The sequence below is a fragment of the Lissotriton vulgaris genome, chromosome 3_1 (assembly GCF_964263255.1).
Source record: "Lissotriton vulgaris chromosome 3_1, aLisVul1.2, whole genome shotgun sequence".
Lineage (NCBI taxonomy): Eukaryota > Metazoa > Chordata > Amphibia > Caudata > Salamandridae > Lissotriton > Lissotriton vulgaris.
The window spans coordinates 1,746,961,201-1,746,984,757 of NC_141689.1; the positions used below are offsets into that span (position 1 = coordinate 1,746,961,201).

Genomic DNA, 23,557 nt, shown 5'->3' on the forward strand with positions numbered 1-23,557 from the left:
ACACTGCATTATCAGATCCAGATGGCACGTTGTATGTTGACGGGTCTTGTTTTAAATTAGAGAATGGTGATGTAACAGCTGCTTACGCAGTAACGACTTTGAGTACGATTGTGGAAACTGCAAGAGTGAGTCAGAATTCTGCCCAAGCTGCAGAATTTATTGCATTGACTAGAGCGTGTGTTTTAGCTAAGGGAAAGAGAGTGAATGTGTTCACAGATAGTCAGTACGCGTTCGGTGTAGCGCATAGTTTTGGACGCTTGTGGAAGGAAAGAGGTTTCATTACGTCCCATGGGGCTAAGATCCAGCATGGTCAGCTAGTCAATGACTTGTTGGAATCTCTAACCTTACCGACTGAAGTTGCGATTGTGAAGTGCAGTGCTCATCGAGCAATCACGGATGATGTTGGTCGTGGAAATGCTTTTGCTGATGAGACCGCTAAACAGACAGCTAGGAATACGACGAGTAGAATGTATGTTGCAACGTCTGCAAGATGGATTACTGAATCAGGAATGTGTGAGGATACAGTGGAAAGTGTGAAAGCAATTCAGGAAGAAGCGACTGAAGAGGAAAAGCTTGCATGGAAAGAGAATACGGGTAAATTGGATTCGAATGGATGTTGGATTGATTTGACGGAACAACAGCGTTGGATGTTGCCTGATGCGTATGTGCTTGCGGTAGTAACGATGGCGCATGGAGCAGCGCACATCAGTTTGAAAGGGATTTGTAAGATGTTGGCTCCAGCCTGGAAGAATGATGGAATTAGTAAGTGTGCCGAAAGAGTGGTGAGAAATTGCATGATATGCCTGGTGCATAATCCTGGCAAGGGAATCCCCACACCCGCTGGTCACTTCGCTCCTCCTTCTTGCCCCTTCGAAGTGATTCAGTTAGACTTCATTCACATGGATCGGTGTAATAACCTTAAGTACGTTCTAGTGGTAGTATGTGCTTTTTCAAGGTGGATCGAAGCATATCCACTAAAAGACAATACTGCTTTGTCCACAGCCAAAATCCTTCTAAAAGAATACTTCCCCAGGTATGGCATGCCACGGATTGTATGGTCAGATAACGGAAGTGAATTCGTAGGGAAAGTTATGCAGAGTGTGTGTGCAGGTTTGAGTATTAAACAAAAATTTCACAGTGCGAATCACCCTCAGTCTGCTGGTTTAGTTGGAGGGTACAATGGCACCCTCAAGCTGAAACTGGCCAAGATACAAGCCTCCACGGGCTTGTCCTGGCCAGATGCACTACCTTTGGCCCTGTTATCCACAAGAGCGACTGTGCATTCTCGAGTAGGGCTTAGCCCCTATGAGATTGTGTTCGGTCGACCTGCAAATGTTTGGGGGGTACCTAGACCGAGAGAGTTCAAGCAACTGGAATACCCAATGCTAATTGATTATCTTTTTGACTTGACTGCTAAATTGAGTCTTATTCACCAACAGGTTTTCGATGCATTACCAAAGCCACCGGAAAGTCCAGGTCATCAGCTGAAGCCCGGCGACCAAGTCGTTATTAGGAACTTTGGACGGACCAGAAATCTCCAACCCAAGTTCGTCGGACCATTTCAAGTTCTTTTGACGATGAGGACTGCTATACGTGTGGCTGGCAGAAAGAATTGGGTCCACGCGACACATGCTAAGCATGTACCCCTTCCACTCCCTTATGATAACTGGGTGAGAAAAGGAATTGGTGCCTCTGAAACCGAACCAGTTCCTAGATATGTTCCTTTCAGCGATGCAGAACTGATTACTGATTCACCAAACTCTGACTCCCCTTCTGAAACTGCTCCTTTGAATGTTGAACACTTGTCCTCTGCATCAAACGAACATTTGCCATCTGCGAACTCGAACATTGTGACCCCTGCTGAAAATAGACTATTTCCGGATCAAACAACTCCAGGAAAATTGAGATACAACCTACGTTCTCATTCTAAGAACTAATAAAGCAGGGAACTGCCTATTTTACATATTTTAATTTGATACATTGCCTCCAGCCAGGAAGTTTGCTAATATTTTGTATTTTTCTATGTATGTTTTAATAACCTTGCCGTCTGGGTAGCCGTAGGGTCATGGCTTTGTGCCTAGTTGAATCTGCAGGGGTCAGACACAAGGTCGGTCTTTCTGTTAGTTCTGGGAACTCCCAGGACTGATAGAGGCATTTTCAACTACGTACATATCATCAGTGGTCGCGAGCGGTTGTAGAAGATGGAGCTTCCTGGGCTGCACCGAGAGAATGTAATTTATGTTCGCAGAAATAGACTCTACAAGATTATTCATAACAAATGTTTTCTGATGCAATGTGCAATTACGTTTTTGATTGTTTTAATAACGTTGGTGGGTGGAATCGTCTTTGGTATACATTTAATTTTTGCACCGATAACAACTACAGTACCTCCCCTTGATCTTGTTTCTTCTACTGTTGCTTCTTTTCATTCCCTTCATCCATTCCCTGAACATGAGCAAGCTCGACGCTCAGAATTTATAATGCAAATGCTACTTACCAGTATGCATCTGTTCTTGGCATGTAGGGCTGCTGACATTCATATCTGTGCATAGTCCGCCACCTAGTGTTGGGTCCGGATGATTGCACATTGTTGTCCTGGAAGAGTCTTCGAAGTATCACGAGATAGGTGGCTCCTCCCCTGGACTACAGTGCGCATGGGCATCGCCTCCATCCCCAGATTGTTTTTAGCCATAGGCAGAGATGGAGTGAAGAAGTGAGTGATGACCATGCTATGAGCATATGTGTGTATATGAATACATACTGCAGCTGCTACAGGCGCCGGGGAGGAGGGTGGGCGATATGAATGTCAGCAGCCCTACATGCCAAGAACAGATGCATACTGGTAAGTAGCATTTGCAGTTCGAGGCATGTGGGCTGCTGAATTCATATCTGTGCATAGAATACATAGCAGTCCCTCCATTAGCGGCGGCCGCCCGTGCCAGCTGCAGCAGTCTGAAAAAGCGTTTTTAGAACAGCCTGACCAACAGCTGCCTGTTGTTTTGAATGCACGTCTACACAGTAGTGCTTAGTGAAAGTATGAGTGGTAGACCATGTGGCTGCTCTACAGATGTCTTCTAAGGGAATGTTACCTAAGAACGCCATAGAGGCCCCCAACTTCCTAGTGGAGTGGGCCCTCGGTGGGATAGTGAGAGTGCGCTTAGCTTTAGCGTAGCAGATCTGAATGCACTTTACTATCCATCTAGCTATTCCTGCTTTGGAGATTGCATTTCCCTTGTGTTGTGTGGCAAAAGCAACAAAAAGTTGTTTGGTTTTGCGGAAATCTTTTGTCCTGTCCACATAATACATCAAGGCCCTCTTCACATCAAGGGTGTGGAGCATCCGCTCCGCCAGCGTCTCTGGGTTTTGGAAGAACACCGGCAATTCAATTGTTTGGTTTATGTGAAACTGCGAGACCACTTTGGGTAAGAACTTAGGGTTAGTGCGGAGCACCACCCTGTTGGCATGTACCTGGAAGAAAGGTTCTTGGATGGTGAGCGCCTGCAGTTCGCTAACCCTCCGTAGCGATGTAATTGCTACCAAGAACGCCACCTTCCAGGTCAAAAACTGCAGCTCGCAAGAGTGTAGTGGCTCAAAGGGAGGACCCATCAGCCTTGTAAGAACCACATTGAGGTTCCATTCCGGAGCTGGTGGAGTCCTTGGTGGAATGACTCTTTTGAGTCCTTCCAGAAAAGCCTTGATAGCAGGGACCTTAAAGAGTGACAGGTGTTGCCTATTTTGGAGGTATGCTGCCATAGCCGACAGGTGAATGCGGATGGAAGAGTAAGCTAGATTACACCGATACAGGTGAAAGAGGTAACATATGATGTTTTGAATGGAAGCGTCTAGCGGGTCAATGCTGTGCTCCACGCAGTAGACGACAAACCTCTTCCATTTAGCCGCATAACAAGCTCTAGTAGTGGGCTTTCTCGCCTCCCGAATGATGTCCATGCAATCGGGAGGAAGATTGAGGTAGCCAAACTCTAGGACTTCAGGAGCCAGATCGCCAGGTTGAGCTGTTGCGGATCTGGGTGCTGAATGTCGCCATGGCTCTGCGTCAGAAGGCTGGGAGTGAGATGAAGCCTTTGATGCGGTACCACGGAGAGTTCCAGAAACGTGGTGTACCATGGTTGGCGAGCCCACGTTGGAGCAACCAGGATGAGAGTCATCGAGTGTTGCCTGAGCTTGCGTGCCACCAGCGGTATCAGAGGTGCTGGGGGAAAAGCGTACGCAAATCTGCCTGACCAGTTCATCCACATCGCATTGCCCTGTGATTGGGGGTGTGGGAATCTGGCGGCGAAGCTTTGGCATTTTGCGTTCTCCTTTGTGGCGAACAGGTCGATCTCTGGATGACCCCACCTTTGGAAGTACGGTTGGAGTACTGATGGATGTAACTCCCACTCGTGCATCTGATGGCTGTGTCTGCTGAGCAGATCCGCCATTTGGTTGTCCTTGCCTGGGAGATGTTCTGCCATGAGGAAGATGTTCCTCTGAATGGCCCACTTCCACATGCTCTGAGCCAGATGAGACAGCTGTGGAGAGTGTGTTCCTCCCTGCTTCTGGATGTAGTACATGGCCGTCATGTTGTCCGTCCGGATCAACACGACCTTGTTGCACAGATGTACTTTGAACGCCTTTAAGGCCATGAAGATTGCCATCAGTTCCAACACATTGATGTGCATCTTCCTTTGCTGAAGTGTCCATAGTCCCTGCACCGTGTAATGGAGTACATGCGCTCCCCATCCCTGGAGAGAGGCGTCCGTTGTCAGGATGATCTGTGGGACAGGCTCTTGGAATGGTCGGCCCTTGCAAAGGTTTTGTGGATTCCACCAATGCAGAGAGTTGTACGCCCGACCGCTCACCAACACTAGGTCTGTCAGTTGCCCATGAGCCTGAGTCCACTGACGTGCCAGGCACTCCTGAAGCGGACGCATATGTAGTCTCGCGTGCGGGACAATGGAGACGCAGGTGGCCATCATGCCTATCAACTGCATGAACACCCTCGCTGGAAGCGAGTGTTGGGGTCTGAATCGTTGGATCAGCGCCTGGATACTGGCGATTCTCACTGAACTCGGCTGCGCAGTGGCTGCCAGAGTGTCGATTGTCGCGCCCAGATACTGTCGCACGTGGGCGGGCTGGAGATGGGACTTTGGGTAGTTCAGAGAGAATCCCAGATCGTGCAGGAGGTGAATGGTGCGTGACACGTGGTCTACGCACTGCTGTTCCGTCTTTGCCTGAATAAGCCAGTCGTCTAGGTAAGGAAAGACATGGACGTGCTGGCGACGGAGATGCGCCGCCACAGTCGCTAGGCATTTGGTAAAAACTCTCGGTGCCGTGGTGACCCCGAACGGCAGGACCCTGAACTGGTAATGCTGGTCTAAGATCGTGAATCTGAGATACTTTCTGTGGGAAGGATGCAGGGGAATATGAAAATAGGCATCCTTCAGATCCAGCGTTGCTAGGAAGTCCCCTGTTGAAGCAGGGGAAGCACCTGCTGCAATGTGAGCATATGGAAGTGCTCCGAGTTGATGTACCAGTTCAGGGGCCTGAGGTCCAGGATCGGTCTGAGTGATCCGTCCTTTTTGGGGATCAGAAAGTACAGGGAGTAAACCCCCGTTCCCCGTTCTTGCAATGGAACGAGCTCTATTGCCCCTTTTTGCAGCATGACCAGAACTTCTTGCTGCAACAAGGTCAAGTGCTCGTCGGACATAGCACGGCTTCTTGGCGGTATGTCCGGTGGAATGGACGTAAGTTCTAGACAGTACCCGTACTGGATAAGAGACCTCACCCACCTGTCCGTGGTGATGGACCTCCACGCCGGCAGGAACTGCTGGAGTCTCCCCCCGACAGGTGTCGTGTGATCGGGGGGAAGTGACAAGACGTCACTGCTTGTTGGAGGTGGTGGACCTGGAGGCATTGTTTCCACGTCCCCTGCCTTTGATATTATTGCCTCTGTAGCCACCCCTGCCCTTGTTGTTGTTATACGAGGACTGGGTGCTACCCTTGTAGTATTGAGTGGACTGGGATGCCTGGCCTCTCGAGGTGCCCCTTGAATTGGAGCGGCGAAAGGAACCACCCCGAAACTGCTGACTTTGTAAAGCCCCCATAGACTTGGCAGTTTCGGTATCTTTTTTCATCTTTTCTAGGGAGGCATCCACCTCAGGGCCGAACAGATGGTCAGGATTCACTGTTTGACCCAGTATTGTGGTTTGTATGTCGGGTTTGAACCCAGAAATTCGAAGCCAGGCATGGCGTCTAAGTAAAACGCTTGTATTGATAGCTCTGGAGGCAGTGTCTGCCACATCTAGGGCACATTTGATGGATGCATTTGTAATGAGTTTACCCTCCTGAATGAGCATCTCCCCCGCCTCCTTGTATTGGTCAGGCAAGTGTTGCAGGATGGCCTCTAATGTGTCATAATGGGCCCTATCATAACGTGCAAGCAGGGCTTGAGTGTTAGAGATCCTCCAGATGTTCGCTGCCTGTACAGCAATGCGTTTGCCTGATGCCTCAAAGACCTTGGACTCTTTGTCTGGGGGAGGAGCATCACCAGTAGTCTGCGAATTCGCCCTCTTTCGAGCGTTGGACACCACCAGGGAGTCCAATGGCAAGTGTCCCTTAATATACGTGGGATCCCTGGGCGCCGCTTTATATTTCCTGTCGATGCGAGGATTGACCACCCGTGCCCGGGTGGGTTCCTTGAATACCTCCTGTGCATGCTTCAGCACCCCTTTAAGCATCGGTAGTGTCTTGACTTGTTTTTCGGCTACCGAGAAGGTGTCGACCAAGAAATCCGCATCCACGGGGTCTGAGTGCAGTTCGACGTCATGGTTCGCTGCAGCTCTCTCTATCAAAGCATTGAATGCCGCCGAGTCCTCTGTCGGGGACGTCTTTGCGGCGAAAAGTTGAGTGTCCTGGCCCGACTGCGGGTCGTCTGTGTCGCCTCCTGCTGTCCAGGGCACATGCTCCTCTTCCGGATCCGAGTACGCAGGATAGTTGTACTCGGCCTCTTCCTCGTCCACGTCAGGCACGGGGGAACGGGCCGGCGAGTATTCCAGAGCTTGTGGAGACAGAGGTTCCATCAGAGCCGAAGATTCCGCCGAGTACCCTTTGTTCTTGAGTGGAATCCTGAAAGGTTCCATGGCCGGCTCCGACGTAATCTTTCGTTTGAGGAGCGACAATTTTCCGGTGTTGGCGTCGATGATCACCTCACGACGTTCCTCCACCGCAAGCGGTTGGAGCCGAAGCTTCGACACCACTAAGGCAGCCTTCGGCGTCAGTACTTCCTGAGAGTGTCCGCTCTGCTTAGGCGCGAAGGCTTTCGGCGCCGACTTGGGAGGAAGGGTAAAACGAATGGGCGTTTGTTCCTTGGCAGGCTTCGGCGTGGACCTAGGCACTACAGTGTCCTTGCTGGGAACCACAGTGGACTGTTGGATCCGCCGTAAGGATTCTCCCACTTTCTTTGTAAGGGATTCCGAGGGCTGAACAGTCTCGAGCGACTCTTTGTCTCCGAGAGCCCTGTCGCCGGTAGGTCTCTTCTTCGGTGCCGACGCTCCATGGCCTGGCGCACCGTCGGCGTGACGCTTCTTTGAAGCCGTCTTCGGGTCCGCGACCCCTTTCGGTGCCGACGCAGCCGCGTCGGGTGCCTTCACCTTCGGCGCCGACCCAGAGGGCTTCGGGTCGGCCATTTTGGCGCGGCTCTTCGGGTCGGCCATTTTGGCGTGGCTCTTCAAGTCGGCCATCTTGGGTTTTGTGGAAGTTGACGCCTCCAGAACCTTCTTCACCAACGCCACTTCCGGTTTCGGTTTCGCATCCGAGGGTGCGAGACCAGTTGGCATCACTTTCGGTTTCTTGTTAGAAATGTCCGTGACCGGGCCCGCAGGCGGGGACGTAGGACTCATAGTTAGATCTTGGGTAAGGCCCGAAGGCGATCCCTCGACCTGGGCCGTATGACGGGGAGTAACCCCGGAGTCTGGTTGGGGATGCTCTTCCTCTGAGCTATCTCCCATCGTGGCACAAATCAGTTCGTCGTCCCCTACCTCACCGGAGACTTCGTCGTAGGCCTCCTCATCCGCGTCATAGGTCTCTTCCTCGGACGCGGGGCCAGAGTCCGACCCTAGTACGTCGTCCTCTTCCTCGACCGATTCCTGAAAGATGTCATCAGGTGGGGGCGCCGAAGCCGACAACTGTGCCTGGAGTCGATTAGCCCGGCGAATCTTCAAAGTTTTCTTACTCCTAAACTTTGAACACGCCATGCAGGTGTCTTCACGGTGATCCGGTGACAAGCATGTGTTGCACACGGGGTGCACGTCGAGGTGCGAATATTTTGAGTGACACAGCGGACACTTCTTGAATGGAGTCCGCTCCATAGCAAAGGTTGTAGTGTAGGCCCGTCCGCGTCGAAGCACGTGGAAGGGCAGTAGGAGATCGGAGCTGAGAGTCAGTAAGAAAACCCGAACGCAACTATACCGACGCCCAGCCTAAAGACCTTTTGGTCTCAAGTAAAAATCGAACAACTATCGGTTCCGATGGAGGGAACCCAAAACACATCCGAACCCTATGGCGGAAAAAAACAATCTGGGGATGGAGGCGATGCCCATGCGCACTGTAGTCCAGGGGAGGAGCCACCTATCTCGTGATACTTCGAAGACTCTTCCAGGACAACAATGTGCAATCATCCGGACCCAACACTAGGTGGCGGACTATGCACAGATATGAATTCAGCAGCCCACATGCCTCGAACATAACACTTTTGTACAGCTCTTGCATCAACACCAACTGGTAGTTAACACAACAGACTGCTGGGTATGTGGTTTGATACCACACACTATGGATAAAGGCATTCCCTATCTGGTCTTGCCTTTTAGCTATAATGGATCATGTCGGGCCTTCCAAACTGTATTTGTCTATGCTCTCGAGACCTATCCCCCGCGTCCTCCACGTTCCGCTAGGTATAGCTCCGTTAATAAAGCCTTGATAAAGGGAATAACTGACATGATTAAAGACGTCAATAACTCCCCATCTGTCCCCAGAGATGAACTACGGGTTTATCTGAGTTGGAATTCTACGGAGTATAGTATTAGTTTGGGTGAAAGCAAGCGTAAAAGCTCAACTCCAGTCTGGGTCGTACCTCACCGAGGTCAATTCTGCTTGCAAGGAAATGGGAGAAATCCAAGAGCTCGGCTAGGGAGGAGTGACTGTGTTGAGACTTACGTGTATCCGTCGAACTCCTCCCCTGCCTTCCTAACTGCTAAGGGTACCTACTTCATCTGTCAGGATAGGGCATATACATGGCAGCCTGCTGACTTTTCAGGTTCATGCTATATTGCTCGACTGCTGCCTCCGACATACACTGCTTCCCCAGATTATCACAAGACCAGAGTAGCAAGAGGTGTTTTCAGTAAAGAAGATACCGCTGGTCAGGAAGCCGGAGACTTCAAGGGTTTTCTTCCGTTCTGGGGGCCTATGGCCAATAGTAGAAATCTACGTCAGCTAACACGGGTAGTTGAATCTACTATTACAGAAACTGCTGGTGCCCTTAGTAACTTAACAGGTGAGCTCCAGGCGGATCGTCTCATGACGTTGCAGAATCGTATGGTTCTTGACGTAATACTTGCAGATCGAGGTGGGGTATGCAGAATGATCCAATCGAGCTGCTGTGTTTTTATACCCAATAATGCTCCGACTGTATACGAAGCGATCTCTAAGCTACACAAGATTTCCGACTCTATTCACGTAGACAAGGGAAGTTGGTCCTTAATGGAGTGGCTTTGGACTCCATCAGCGTGGGGATGGAAGGTTCTGATGGTCGTTGGTATTATCCTAGTATTCCTGTTCTCGTGCTGCCTTATTATCCAATGTGGTCCCGCTCTGTGTAGCCTCTGTGCTGCAACCTGTTTCAGAAAACAGCCTGTGTTTGGAGACAAGGTACGAGAAAGGATGATGATACAACAACATATCACTGACCTAATGAACATCGAGATAGACTCTGACATAGACTGAGTAATTGCCTATGTAAGGGCAAAAGGAGGGTCTGAGGTTCCGTGACGATTTGAACCCGTGTTTTCAACATTGTCGTAAACTCATAATTTTAGTACCAGTGAACCGCAAATGGTCCATTTAGCATATCCTGGTGTTTTCGCTATGCTACGAGCAAGAGCACTCTTGTTATAACCACATTTCTGATTCACCCATGGCATCCATCTTAGATTATGGCAGCCATTTTGTATTCTTGCCCTCACATAGTCAATGGACACACAGTGACCTCTGATCAATTCACTTCACTTAAGGACACGTAAGCTTTAGCCGGCGATTCACCTTGCTAGTGACACGTGCACCTTAGGACAGAAACGCTGTGGCCGCATGACTCGGCAAGAGCTGCCTCCCCGGCCTGAGGCCAGTCCTGCTATACTGGTTCTCGTGTTCGTTGGCCTGATCATGATTAGGCGGCCGAAGCTGGTAGCCTTGCCCATTTACGACCCACAAACATCTCTTATCCTGTTTTTCTATCTTCTGCACCTGGCTCTGCTCCTTTCCTTCTGGGCCTTTATTAGGGGGAGGTAACGAAATTTACGATGAGACGGTCAGGCTCTTGAATGAAAAGTTGACATGGGATTATGATGGAACAGTGGGAACCCCTCGTTCGTAATGTTTTGACAGCAGATATTGTTGACGATTCCTGTGTAACGCCAAATATTTATTGTTTAGGACATGAAGGTTTAGAAACGTACTAGCATGTGAAGAATGTTGCCCCAAGCTAAATAATTTGTATTTAAGGAGCAACCCACTTTGTACAATTCGAACAGGCTCCTAGAATCTGCCCGTGTGTAGTTTCTGTGACTTCTGTGTCCCTGCAGTAATAAACCTTTGGTCTTTGACGCCACCATCGAGAAGCCAGTGTTTCTGTTTATTTGTGCACCGAGACAGGTAGAACTCAGGGGTCTTCGGGTGTTGTCCCTGACACCTCTGGACAGTACCAAAAAGTCCAGAACTCCAGTTCTTTAAACAAACCAAACCTCCAGCAGCCCGGGAATTCCCCCTGCTTTTGTTTTGATTTGTCCTAGAACTCCTGAGAGTCTTGAAAGAACTGCCAGTTCTTAGTGACGTCTTATGTCCAACCTTACGTCAAACACGGCACCTTCCAGGTATAAATATACCAGCATTTGCCTTAAGCAACACACGGTGGTTTGGAGCAGAGCGGCTTTCTACTTACTCAAAGCCCAGCTGATGCGAGTGCCGAAGGAAGCCGACCCTCCCATTTGACGCACTGAGAGAGACGCTGTCTTTTCTCCTGCAGAGAAATCCAGCTCCAGTGTTTCCAGTCATCCTTGCGGGTTGCTGGGAGATGGAGTCCTGAGAACGAGATACAAGACCTCCATTCTAGAACCAAGGTACGGAGCTGATTAGATCCTTAGAGAATTCTTGATTCAGATTCTTGGCAAAACCAACTTAACTTAAACTGCAGCTCACTTACTCCTTCCCACGTACTAGGCTTAGGTTAGGTACACCGGGGTAGGAGTATTTTAGAAGCACCATTTGAGTAGGTTTAGTCAACTTTTATCATTGTATGTAATTGTATATATTTAATCCATTTTAAGTATCATATGGCTCAGAAACCATATAAATGCTTTTACAGTATTATTTCATAATACTCCTTTTACTGTACGCACTTTACTTTATGACAAGTATTGCAATTGTGGCAATTCACTTCTCTTGCATGAGAAAGAAGACTGCTCAATAAATAACTTTTATTGAAAACGCCCGTCTCTCTATTTCTCTGCACTCTGGTGAAACTAAGCATGCACGATTGACTGAGTGGAATAGCTATCTATTGTTTTCACACGACTCTGGAGATATACTCCTTATTCTGGAGGGAGCAAAGTTGTCATGTTTATGCGGTTGTCAGAAACTAATCCCTTCTTGTCTAATCAGGAAAGTTAACTCCTTCCTGTTCATTCGAGAGTTTCTAGTGACCTCTGAGCTAGCTGGCATACCTAATTAAGTCTAACATATTCAGTAGAGACCTAGTCGACCTCAGTCCTACGTCTAAACTGCTGTTTATGTTATTCCAATGCGCAGAGCCTATTGGGAATATAGGAACTACACTACATCACAATCGCTGGGGGGACGTCTTCGTGGTCTTTGTCTACACGGGCCGGGCTCGGCGGGTGCAGAGTGTGCTGTATTTGCGGTTCCTAACTGGCACCAGGGGTTGTTGCTGTTTGAGCAGAACCACTACTCATGGGAGTCCCAGTCTATAGATGAGCAAGGTAGTCCGGTCCTCCGGGGTTTTCAAGGTTACTGACCACTGGAGACGCCGGGGTTTAGCAGATGCAGGTTCAAGATCAACAGGCCGGTAGGGCTGGGGCCAAGTGTCGTCCTCTTGTTAGCAGCTGCAAGGCAGGTCTTCTTTCTTCTTCTTCTTCTTCTTGTTTCAAAATCGGGATATGAGGAAGGAAGGGTTCAGGGTGCCCCTAAATACAAAATTTATGGGCGTTACAGGTAGGTCAACGGCAGGGACAAAAGGGGCCACGTCCTGGAGTGAGTAACCACCTATCCTGCCACTCTCTAGTGGGAGGGGGGCAGGGACCTAGCTCTGATTGGGTAGGGCTCTCTATCCTCAAGATGGCGGAAGCCCTGAGTTGTGCTTCACCTCACCTCTCCCACCTGAGGGGTGGGGTTGGCAGAGGCTAGCACCATCCCATTCCTAACTAAGGGTTTCCCGCCTGTCTTCCCGCCAGAGTGGGGGTCTGAACCGGTGAGGGCCATTTGCTGAGTACAGCAAGTGGCCTGGAGAAGCTCACAAAGGCTGCATGCCTTTGAAGCTTCCCCTGCCCATCCTGGGGGAGGAGGCTTAGCACCTCGTACCAGGATGTGCATTGTTTAAGGACGCTGAGAGTGGCAAGCTCTCGACCCAGGGGTGCAGAAAAATGTCTGGTGGTGGCAGCCTCGGTAGCCACGCAATCAGAACACTGGGATTTGGTTAGGTTTCAGGGGGCATCTCTAACATGCCCTCTGTCGTGCATTTGGCATTAAATACCACACCGGCATCAGTGCGGGTTTAATGTGCTGAGAAGTTTGATATCAACCTTCTCAGTCTTCAGTGTAGCCATTATGGTGCTGTGGAGTTCGTAATGACAACCTCCCAGCACTGTATACTCTTAATGGCATCACTGCACTTGCAGTGCCCAGGAATGGCCCTGGGTACTGTAGGGGCACAGGGCTCATGCACATGTGCCCTCACCACTGGCATAGTGCACCCAGCTAGAGGGGTGACTGAGGTATTCCAGGCCAGTGTGTTTATGGGTATGGCACACAGGGATGTGTGCCATGTCGACTGTTTAGTTCTGCACCAAGACACTCAGCCTGGAAAAAAGTGCGTGTGTGTCTGCGCGTGTGTGTCTGCGCGTGTGTGTGTCTGTGTCTGTGTGTGTGTTGTAGATGCAGTTTTTTCTTCCCACTGGTCTTGCAGGGACGGAAAAGACCTTTTCTGTCAGACATAGAATTTGTGAATCCAAAGCTGTAGAAAACTGAACAGAGCTCAGAAAATCGCTTCACACACTTTGGGCGGTGAAAATCTGAGGAACTCGGCCTCTCTTGGACTGTTGTTGAGGGAGCTGGCAGCTAATTTGGTTGTATATGAAGTTTGGTCTTTTTTTTAAAGGACATAGATAGGCTTTAAATTGGTGCCATTATAGCCTATGATAGTTTTACATGCGGCTTGATTATAGTATCATGGAACTTACACTTCGACGACCTGGAATGATTCAAGCATGTGAATCCATGAGAGAGAGCATAATACTGCATAACCAGCAACTCACCCAACACCTAGAAGACCACAACCTCCTGGTACCCTCCCAATTAGAATTTTGAGCTGAGCACAGATACGTCCCTGATTGCAGCCACAGACTACATCTGGACCCCCTTGGACCTCAGAGAAATTGCAGCCTTCTTCCTCCTGGACCGGTCAGTCGCGTTTGACACTGTCTCCCATCACATCTTCATCAACAGACTCCACAACATCGGGATCCAGGGAGACACCCACAAATGGATCGCCTCATACATCACCAGTAGAACCCAATATATCAGTTTCCCATCATTCACCTTGGAGCCCAAGAAGATCATCTGCGGAGGCCCACAAGGATCGTCCCTCTGCCCCATCCTCTCTAAATGACACCCCTGGCTGACACAGATAACACAGACTCAACATCATCTTCTTGGCAAACACCCACCTCATCTTCTCACTGTCCGAAGACCCCTCCACCACCAGAGCAAACTCCTCAGATGCATGGTGAACGTACTGACTGGATGAAGAACAAGTGTCTCAAATGCAACACTGACAAGCCGGAAGTCTTCATCTTCTGAAATACCTATCCAGGGAAAGACGCATGGTGGCTCACAGAACTCGTCTCACCCCCTCCAAAATACACTAGTAATCTCTGCATCATTCTGGACAGCAAGCTATCTATGAAAAACAAAGGGAAGCCAGTCTCATGGTCAAAAAGATCCTCAGCTGGCTCCCAGTCAACACCAGGACAGTCAGAGGCCCTTGTCACAAGCAGACTGTACTATGGAAACACTACGTAGGAATCATGGAACACCTCCTGAAAAAATTCCAGATAATACAAAACTTGGCAGCAAGACTCATACTCCGCCTCCTCAGAAGGACCCACATCACACCCCACCTTAAGAAGCTTCACTGGCTCCCGATCCAGGAAAGGTAAAAGCTCACGATGCTAACCCACGCTTACAAAGACCTGCACAACGAAGAACCAGTGTACATCAACAAACTCCTGACCTTCCACCAACTGACCAAACACCTTCGATCTGCCTACCTCGCTGACACCCCTCAGATCTGCCGAACCAAGATCAGAGAATGCTCCTTCTCGCACCTTGCGGCCAAGGCATGGAAGAACCTGCACCTCAGGACCACACCATCGCTTCAGCAGTTTAGAACAAAGCACTTGATACAAAGTCATTGAACCTCACCGTCCAAAAATGATTGGAAAGAATGAAACATCTTCATCCTTCATTTCCTCTGTTGTTATAGCAGATTCCAGTGAAAGGCAAATGCGATGACCCTATTCAACAAAAATACAATAAGGTAGTGTAAGTAGAATTTCGTAAAAAATTTCATTAAACTGGGAAATGGCTGTCCGAGTAAGTTACCTCATTTGCATGGTCTACGTAAGCTTGAACATTCTTATTCAGGGATTTGACCTTTTCTTCTTTGACAATATAGGATTTCCCACATTTCTCTATTACTCGAATAGAGTCTGAAGTCTTGTGTATTTTTGACCCTATAATTGATGAGAAAAAAGTCAGCAACAGAATCATGTTAAAATAAATACTGGTGATGAGGTTTCAAAATTGAGGTTTTGTTGCGCGGGTCATCAAATGTGCTACCACTTTTAGTCAACACACATTACTTTAGTTAATAATAGTTGAAAGTGGAAAAATACCCATCATCTATTTCCGCCGAGCACCAAAAACAATGTATGCATCAATCTGAAAAAGCAAACAATGCATGACACTTAAGAAAAAGGACTACAACCACCTATTCACACTATTAGATACTCAAATATGAAGGCACTGTCTTCGGAATGTGTTGTTGGTTTCATCTCTATGGTAGCATCTGTCTGCGACAGTTGTTACTAGGAGAGTCGACCAGGCTGGCAGCTGGAGTTGGTGGCTATCTTGAAGCAATAAAGAAGCTAAACTTACCTATCGCCTCTCAACAGAATGCATTCTCTCCCAGTGTGCTACTTACAAATGCAGAAACTGCTTGCATTCAGCTGAAAGGACTGGGTTGATGAGGGGATTCGGCATGGACGTTGTTAAAGGGGGAAAACAGAGTAAGATTCTTCACGAAAGCACAACACATATATCATGGGGAGTCTAAACAGCAACTTTGTTTTGCAAGCCCTTTATGGACTTCAATTAATTATTTTTGGGGCTGACTGTGAGATGAAGGAAGGTGAAAAAACAGCATTGTGCAGAACTGATACAGAAAGTTAATTTTCTGAGAACCATCCACCTGAAAGGTTACGGTACAGTGGGTGAGTCTAGTGAAAAAGGCTTACAGGAACACTAGGTTGACATGTGTAACTGCATTACAGTTAAGCATAGTTGAGAAAACGGAGTAAACAAAACTGTTCAAAAAGCAGAAGTCACAGAGACTGCTGCAATTAGAATGCTCTGCTGATACATAAAAAAAGAAACAAAATAAGTTGAACAGCCGAGCCACCAAAACCTTTGGCAATACACCAACGTAGGGACCTGCAAAGCCGTCATAAATGTAACATTTATAAGAGAATAAGCCAAAAACATGATGGAGGAGCACAGGGGAGTCTAAAGAGAAGGGGTTTACTGGGAGAGTTGGGGGGTGTCAACACATGAAAACAAATGTAACCAACATTAAACAAACATTTTTAACAACGATTATAGAGAAAATTAGTACATTAAAAATTGCAAAAATGTACAAAGGTAGATCAAATTTCACCATAATTAAAAGATTTGTAGAGTGCTTGGTGGCCCCTAGAGTATCCAGGCACTAACAAACGTAGAGGTATTGGCTAAATGGAAAAAGCAGCTAAAGACAACTGAAACCATCAGATGAAAATGGTTAGATGCTCCACACAGTAGGGCAGGTGAATTAAGAGGTTCTTAGCATTTTTCTAAATGTATGAATCTTTGTTTCTCTTTAGCAGACCGATCAGTTGATTCCTTGGTGTTTATTTGCAGAGCAGCAAGACTCATCCACTCAGTTAAAGCCACCATGCCCAACTGGAACTGCTGCAGAAGTAATTCAACCTAGTCCTGGGCATTGACAAAGATCAACTGCTTTAGTTGTGACCTATAGAGAGTGAGACAAGCTTGGGTACTCCTATCCAGGAAAGAAACAATCACTGGTGCTTAGCATCCAACCAAAGAAAGGATTAAATAAGGTGCAACAAGCGCCTTTAATTAAAATAAATATTGGGTTGTGGGGACCAGACTCCCCAAACTATTTAGGGAAAGAAATTAGTCTGGGTGATAGTTGCAGTTGGAGTTAAGTTGCAAGGCAGCTCGATATATTTGTTGTTGAATTGTACACATACCCTACCAGCAGGAATCAACATATGCAGTTTGAACCAATGCTAAAAAGATTTTCCCACTTTTAGGCTACAGTGAATTTTGAATATGCAAAAATATATAAAACCTCTGGTCTCTTCGGAATTGAATTTCATGCAACCTATTGACATTAGCCATGAAAGCAAACAGTACAAGACTTAAAACACTAATGAAAGCCCAAGACTTTGTAGAGCTCAGGGTGTCCATCAAAAATGTAAAACTTCAGAAAACACTATTTAAGATGCTGAAGATTCCAACTGTCATTGCCTAACGGTATCCTTAAACTGAGATCCTTCCTAGATACCAAATCTAGATTTGTATTTGTATTTGTGAGTATTTATTAAGCGCAGCCTATCGCTCCGGAAGGAGCATCTTGGCGCTGAGAAATTGTGTGTGGATGGGATTGGATGATGGAAGCTCTAGATGGCGGCCATAACATAAGCATCAGATTGCGGATAGACCCAGGTCTTCAGTTGTTTCCTGAAAAGACTCTCAGTCTCAACCAGTCTGAGATTTAAAGGCAAGTTGTTCCAGGCCCTTGCTGCTAGGACTGTGAAAGTTTTTCCGCCCCTTGTTTTATATTTATACCTCGGAATCTTGGTAAGGTTACCACCGGAGGATCTCAAACTTCGTACGGGGTCATAGTGAACAAAGCGGTTGACAAGGTATTTCGGACCGATGTTTTTTAGTGCTTTGAAAACTGTTAGTAGAAGTTTGAAGAGGATCCTCTTGTGCAGGGGCAACCAGTGAAGACGATTTAATGCTGCTGAGGCTGAGGATTTCCTGGGAAGTTTTAACACTAATCTTGCAGCTGCGTGCTGTACACTTTGCAACTTCTTCAGTGTGGACTTTTTCACTCCAGCCATCAACCCATTGCAGTAGTCGAGTCGGGAGAGTATTAATGCGACCACGACCGATTTCCTGGATGCAATGGGGAAGAAGTCAAAGAATTTTTTTAAAGATTTGATAAGTCCGAAACAGCAACCTGCCGTGATCCTGACGTGATCATCAAAGGAAAGGGCTGTATCAAATTGCACGCCAAGATTACGTGCAGAGGTCACTGCACTAGGCGGGGCCTCTGAGTCTTTGGGCCACCAATCCTTAGGACAGAAGGGCAGATCTTTACCTAATGGTATAATTTCAGTTTTCCCACTGTTGCACTTCAAGTGGTTTTTGTTCAACCACTGAAATACATCCGTGAGACAATTCTGGAAGCGCAGCTCTGTGTCCGTGCAGTTTTTGTCGATAGAGACGACAAGTTGTGTGTCGTCAGCGTAAGACGTGACTAGGATCTCATGGGACTATCACAGCTAGGAGGGGTGCCATGTAGATGTTAAACAATAATGGACTTAATATGGACCCCTGCGGTACTCCCGATGTAATGGTTTTTACGCTGGATAGATGGGGGCCCAGTGACACAGATTGGGACCTATTGGTCAGGAAAGATGTTACCCATGCCAAAGCTGTGTCTGTCACGCCAATCTCACGCATCCTGTCAATCAGGATGGCATGAGAAATTGTATCGAACGCTGCTGTGAGATCAAGCAGGATGAGGACGGCTTTCCTCCCCTCATCCTGCAAGAACTTGATGGAGTCGGAGAGTTCTATAAGGGCTGTTTCAGTGGAGTGGCTGGGGCGAAAGCCAGATTGCTGTGGATGCAGAATGTTATGGTCCTCCACAAAGGCTTTCAGCTCCCAGTACACTATCTGCTCCGTGATCTTTCCTAGGGCAGGCAGGAGTGAAATAGGGCGCATGTTGGTCAGGTCTGTGGGGGGTTTATTTTGTAAAACTCATCCCAAACAATGGGTTAGTCCTCATTAACAGATCCTTCAAGTGCCATCTCCATCAGTGTCAACAATAGATGTTAAATTGGTTTATATCCTACCTCATCACACCCACCAAAACCCACGGTTTCCATTCTGTGCTACATCCTTGGGCTCACAATCACCAACCCCACTATGTCCTTCAATGACCATATTAAGAGATGGGAAATGTAACAAATAAGTAGAAAATTCACAAACGTGATAGTTCCAGTTTACTGCTGAAACGCAAGCATTTCCTCACTCTCAAGAGCATCTGTTACACAGCCCAGAGCAGTGCCTAATTAGAGACGGTGCTTATTTTTGAGGACTAGCCCTTATTTCTTGTAATCAGAGCATAAGACTGAAAAACCCACAAAGGAGAAAGAATGAGCATGCGTTACCCTTGCTAAACAATTAATGAAGAATGCAAGGTCTAAAAACGTACTTTTCTGCAATCTTGCTACCATAATGTACTATATAACTCTCCCCCACCCCCCATGCCCGACTCACTAGAATGATGATGGAGTTTCTGATTTACAGCTGCATTTGTATGCATTTACTCATCAAGACGGGGCTGCTTAGAAAAAGTGTAGACCGCAGCCTAAGACGCTGCTTGGTAAATATAATAGATAAATATGCCTCAAATGGGTAAAAATGGCCACTTTGCCTCTCTAAGCTTTTAAGGTCAGAAGCCTTCAGGTGAATGTTTCCCACTATCTCATGACACTACTTTATGCAAAAAGACTTCTGCTTCCTAATTGCCTTGCCTACAAGTAGGCCATCAAAGCTGATAATGGTTGTCCTTTAGTCTCGACTCAGCAAATCAGTGAATGTTATAGCTCAGTATGTTATTTGGACCAAATTTACGGAGACACGCCATCCTTGGAAGAATGTTGAGAAGGATGTAAAGGAGGCTAAAAGATTCACACTGGTGACATTTCAACTACTTTGTATGGAAAACATAGCTTGACTTGAATGAATAGCTCATCTTTCAGGAAAAAATTAGAGATGGAAAGTCTTCAACTCATCCACCCTCCTGGCCAAAGTCATTGCTTCTAAGAATGCGGTTTTCCATGGAAACAACTTTAAGGGACACAAATGCACTGGTTCTTAAGAGTCAAAACCAAAAAAAATGATATCGGAGAGAATTTGCTCATGAGACCAGCAAGGACCCTGGACACCAAAGAATGTTGGACTTGTGAAAAGGAACGGGCAGAAATTGCTGCCAAACATCTTGAGATAATGCCAGTATTGAGACCTTTATTTGCTAGAGAGAAACAGAGGACGCTTAAGTCCAACCTGTAGCAGAACAATACCGTTCTAACACCGGGATGGAAAAAAAAACCAGCTAGAGTACAATGCAACAGTGGAAGGCCATCTGACACACAGAATGACATCTAGAACTTGACAGGAAATCATAACATAAGGTCAACTGTCAAGTACCAGACAAAAAGTCTCTGCTTGGAAAGTGTGTGATAAAGTAGACATATACTGGGCTGATAAGATCTTTTTGCAGAGGAACGTTCCAGAGTAGATCAGCGCTTAGGTAAAGGGCAGTGTACTATACCCATCTTGTGGACTGTGGGGCAATGAACATTAGATACACCTTAGGGCTTCAGATTTTGTGCATTTATTTATGGATTGGGGATGAGGAAATCAATGAATGGCAGCAGTGAAGCCCAAATATTTAATTAAGAGATACTACACCCTGGATACTATTCACCAACTCTTACAATACATTCTGGTGCTCCAAGTAGTCGCAAAGAGTGCAATTTATTCCTATCTGTAGAAGGAGTAGTAGTTCCCATTCATGACTGGCGGAAGCCAGCTGAAGTGAGCTGAGTCAACCTTTTGAGCAGCTATTAGATGTGCTGTTAATAGACCATTTTCCTGCACATCTCTAGTAGAGCCAGTGGTTATCATCTGTACAAGATGGCATATAGCCACTAAAGTGCTCATAAAGTGAGCTACTACTTGCTTCAGTCGTATATTTACACACAAACCTGCATTGCTTGCATTCCATCATGAATCGTAGACTAGAAGTCTTGCATATGTTCCACAACGCTAGGAATCCAAAGAATGTGCATGTTCTGGAGTGAATGCCGAGACTACAAGCAATGAAGACTTTCTACCTTGAGGTATCCCGATGGGGTGCACAGAAAGGAATTTACCATCTAAGAGGTAGTCTATATTTAATTACAGCAGACTTTCCCACAGCCGAATTGGACCAAGCGTTTACCCAAGCTTCCTTAATATGCAGAAGCAGGCCTTCATTAAAAAGGGAACATTTACTCTGAAAGTGTGTTTGCTTGCCAGGATCTCTGTGGAGAGAGTAGATACTGGGTGATCTGAATGGATCAATATTTCAAAGATGGATAAATAAGTTAAGTTTCCTCAACATGCACAATCATACATACTCTGCTGAAGTGAGACTCTTTTGCTTAGAGAATTCTTCCCCAGGACATGTCCAAACTACTAGTAGTTTCACAAAGTAGATTCAATCTGGAGAAGATCTGCAGCAATCGATCTGCCTCAAAAGAAAGTGAAGTGTGAATTGTTCGATTGGTAATTCCTCCAAGAAATTTCTTCTTGTTGAAGCAGTCGATCTGCACCATTGTCACATTCTCACATATAGAACAGGAGCAGTTTCAAACCACAGGTTGTCAGAATCGGACCGCACAAGTCTTGCATTCATTGGAATGTTTAATGACTTGCCACTTAAGGCATTAAGTGATACATCACCCGTCCGATATTAGGAATCCGTTTTCCGGAGGTACTCAAAATAAAATCTCATTAAAGACAGTACAGCTATTACAGAAGGTAACAGAACAAATGCGGGTGGCAAAGTGGTAGTTGAGTAGTCCCAAGGTATGGGAGTCACCTGTATGAATGGGTGCCAACTTTGGGTTCATGGTGCCTCAAGGACGAAGCCACTTAAGACAGTGCTAAAGTTGCAGTACTGCCAAACTTTGAATTCTATGAGGGCACGCATGGGAAAGTTTTTGGAACACTTCTTAAATTACTTTTTGAAACACAGAATGGTCAAAGAGGAAGGGTGAGGAGTTTGGTTGAACAGGTGCTTCAAATGAGGATGCCATTTCCCTAGCCAGCAGCCCGTTCTTTCTGCATTTCATGTAGACAGATCGGAATTAGTGTTCTCTTTGGCTTTCTTTCTTCTGATGCAGCTCAGAGGAATGGTTTTAGAAGTGCTACTTTGAAGAGGCTTTCAACCTCTTCCTCGGAGTGGCAAGGATTAGCTTGGCCTCCCCTTACCCTTAGAATGCATTCGGGCACATAGATCACAAGACACCCGTTATTAAAAAAACGCAAGAACCAGATACACTTCTTGTGTGGATCCCTTATGAGTCTATGCTTGTAGCAATGGCCACACAGCTGGATACTGGACTGATATTCTACAGTGAGATCTAGAATTGAGGCTTCCGACAAGGAGTCATGTAAAAAAAAAAAAAGCATGTGCCATTGGACTAGAATCAGCATACCACCACCTCAAGAAAACTCAATCTGAAATGAAGAGGTAGCAGCCACCCTCACTCATGTTGGAGCTAGGCTCTAATCGTTGACTTTTGAGCAAATCCAAGACCCCTGCAAATTGTTGAGTTCACTGGAGGACAAAAAACATGCAGGGCAGTAGGGCACACATTTTCCAAGCCATGCAAAGACCATTCATCCAAACACCAGGTACTAGAGTAATCGTCCGCAATTTTCAGCTTAGCACTACTCTACAATGTCAAGATTGCAGACTCATGCGCAAAGCTGCTTCAGTTTCCCAGATCCTGCTTGCATGTTTAAGTTGTCATGAAGCGTAGAAATAGAATACAATTGGACATGCTTTCACACAATGTTGGTTTATTTAGGGTCATAACTGAAGCAGCTAGTAGCTTGCAGGCTCTCCATGAATAGCTCACAAGAGTCTAGTTTTGGACTCTACCTAAGACTTCATAGACTTGGGTGGTCAGCTGCCTGCAGCATCTAATGGTACAGCACGTAATCATACACTTGTCTGTTACCATGAATAAAGAGGTGGAACACAGGCTGCAAACCTGCACTCAGACGTCTGTTTGAAGAACTATCAGCTTGGAGAACTCAATCTCTACAAACATGTGTCATATCCCGGAGGAACTCCAACTGCATCAGTACACAACTGCGGACTCCTTTCCCTGATGGACTGGAGCCTGCACTCCCCCGCCCCACCCACAGCAGCACCTTGAGACCCTTACGGGTGAGTAGTCGCACTTAATACACCCATGATTGATTGATTGATTGATTGAGAGCATAGACCGGACTCCCACAGTGCAGTCACTGCACACTTGGGGTACAGTGCCACAGGTGACAATGAGTGAAAAAGACAATTGTATGTGCACTGTGTAGTTGAGTGCTGCTGCAGACTTGGCATTCTATTCAAGGATAACAAGTGTGATTGTGGTCTTTTGCTTTTAAACCTGAAAAACCTTTGATACAGACTCTTTCCAGCCCGGACACAGGCTGCTATTGGAGACTACAATTACCTCTGCAAATCACAAGAACAGTATTTTTAGGCAGTAACCAAAAATTCCAAGTGTCATGAGAAGAGGAAAAAGGAGGTACTGGATAAGCCAAGGTTTGGAAGCCGGACCCAGGCTCACCA

The 23,557-nt window shown here is 46.9% G+C and overlaps 1 protein-coding gene across 2 annotated transcripts in view; it reads right to left on the bottom strand.

Annotated features, from left to right (window-relative positions):
* The window catches only part of PLK4 (polo like kinase 4), a 217,631-nt gene that overhangs the window by 104,229 nt on the left and 89,845 nt on the right, over positions 1-23,557 (bottom strand). For both annotated transcript variants that reach the window (XM_086962183.1, XM_086962182.1), the window contains exons 11-12: positions 15,166-15,296; positions 14,986-15,077 (exon numbers count right to left, since the gene is read on the bottom strand). In XM_086962183.1, the coding sequence (XP_086818309.1) occupies positions 14,986-15,077; positions 15,166-15,296 (223 nt within the window). The remainder of the gene's footprint in view (positions 1-14,985; positions 15,078-15,165; positions 15,297-23,557) is intronic.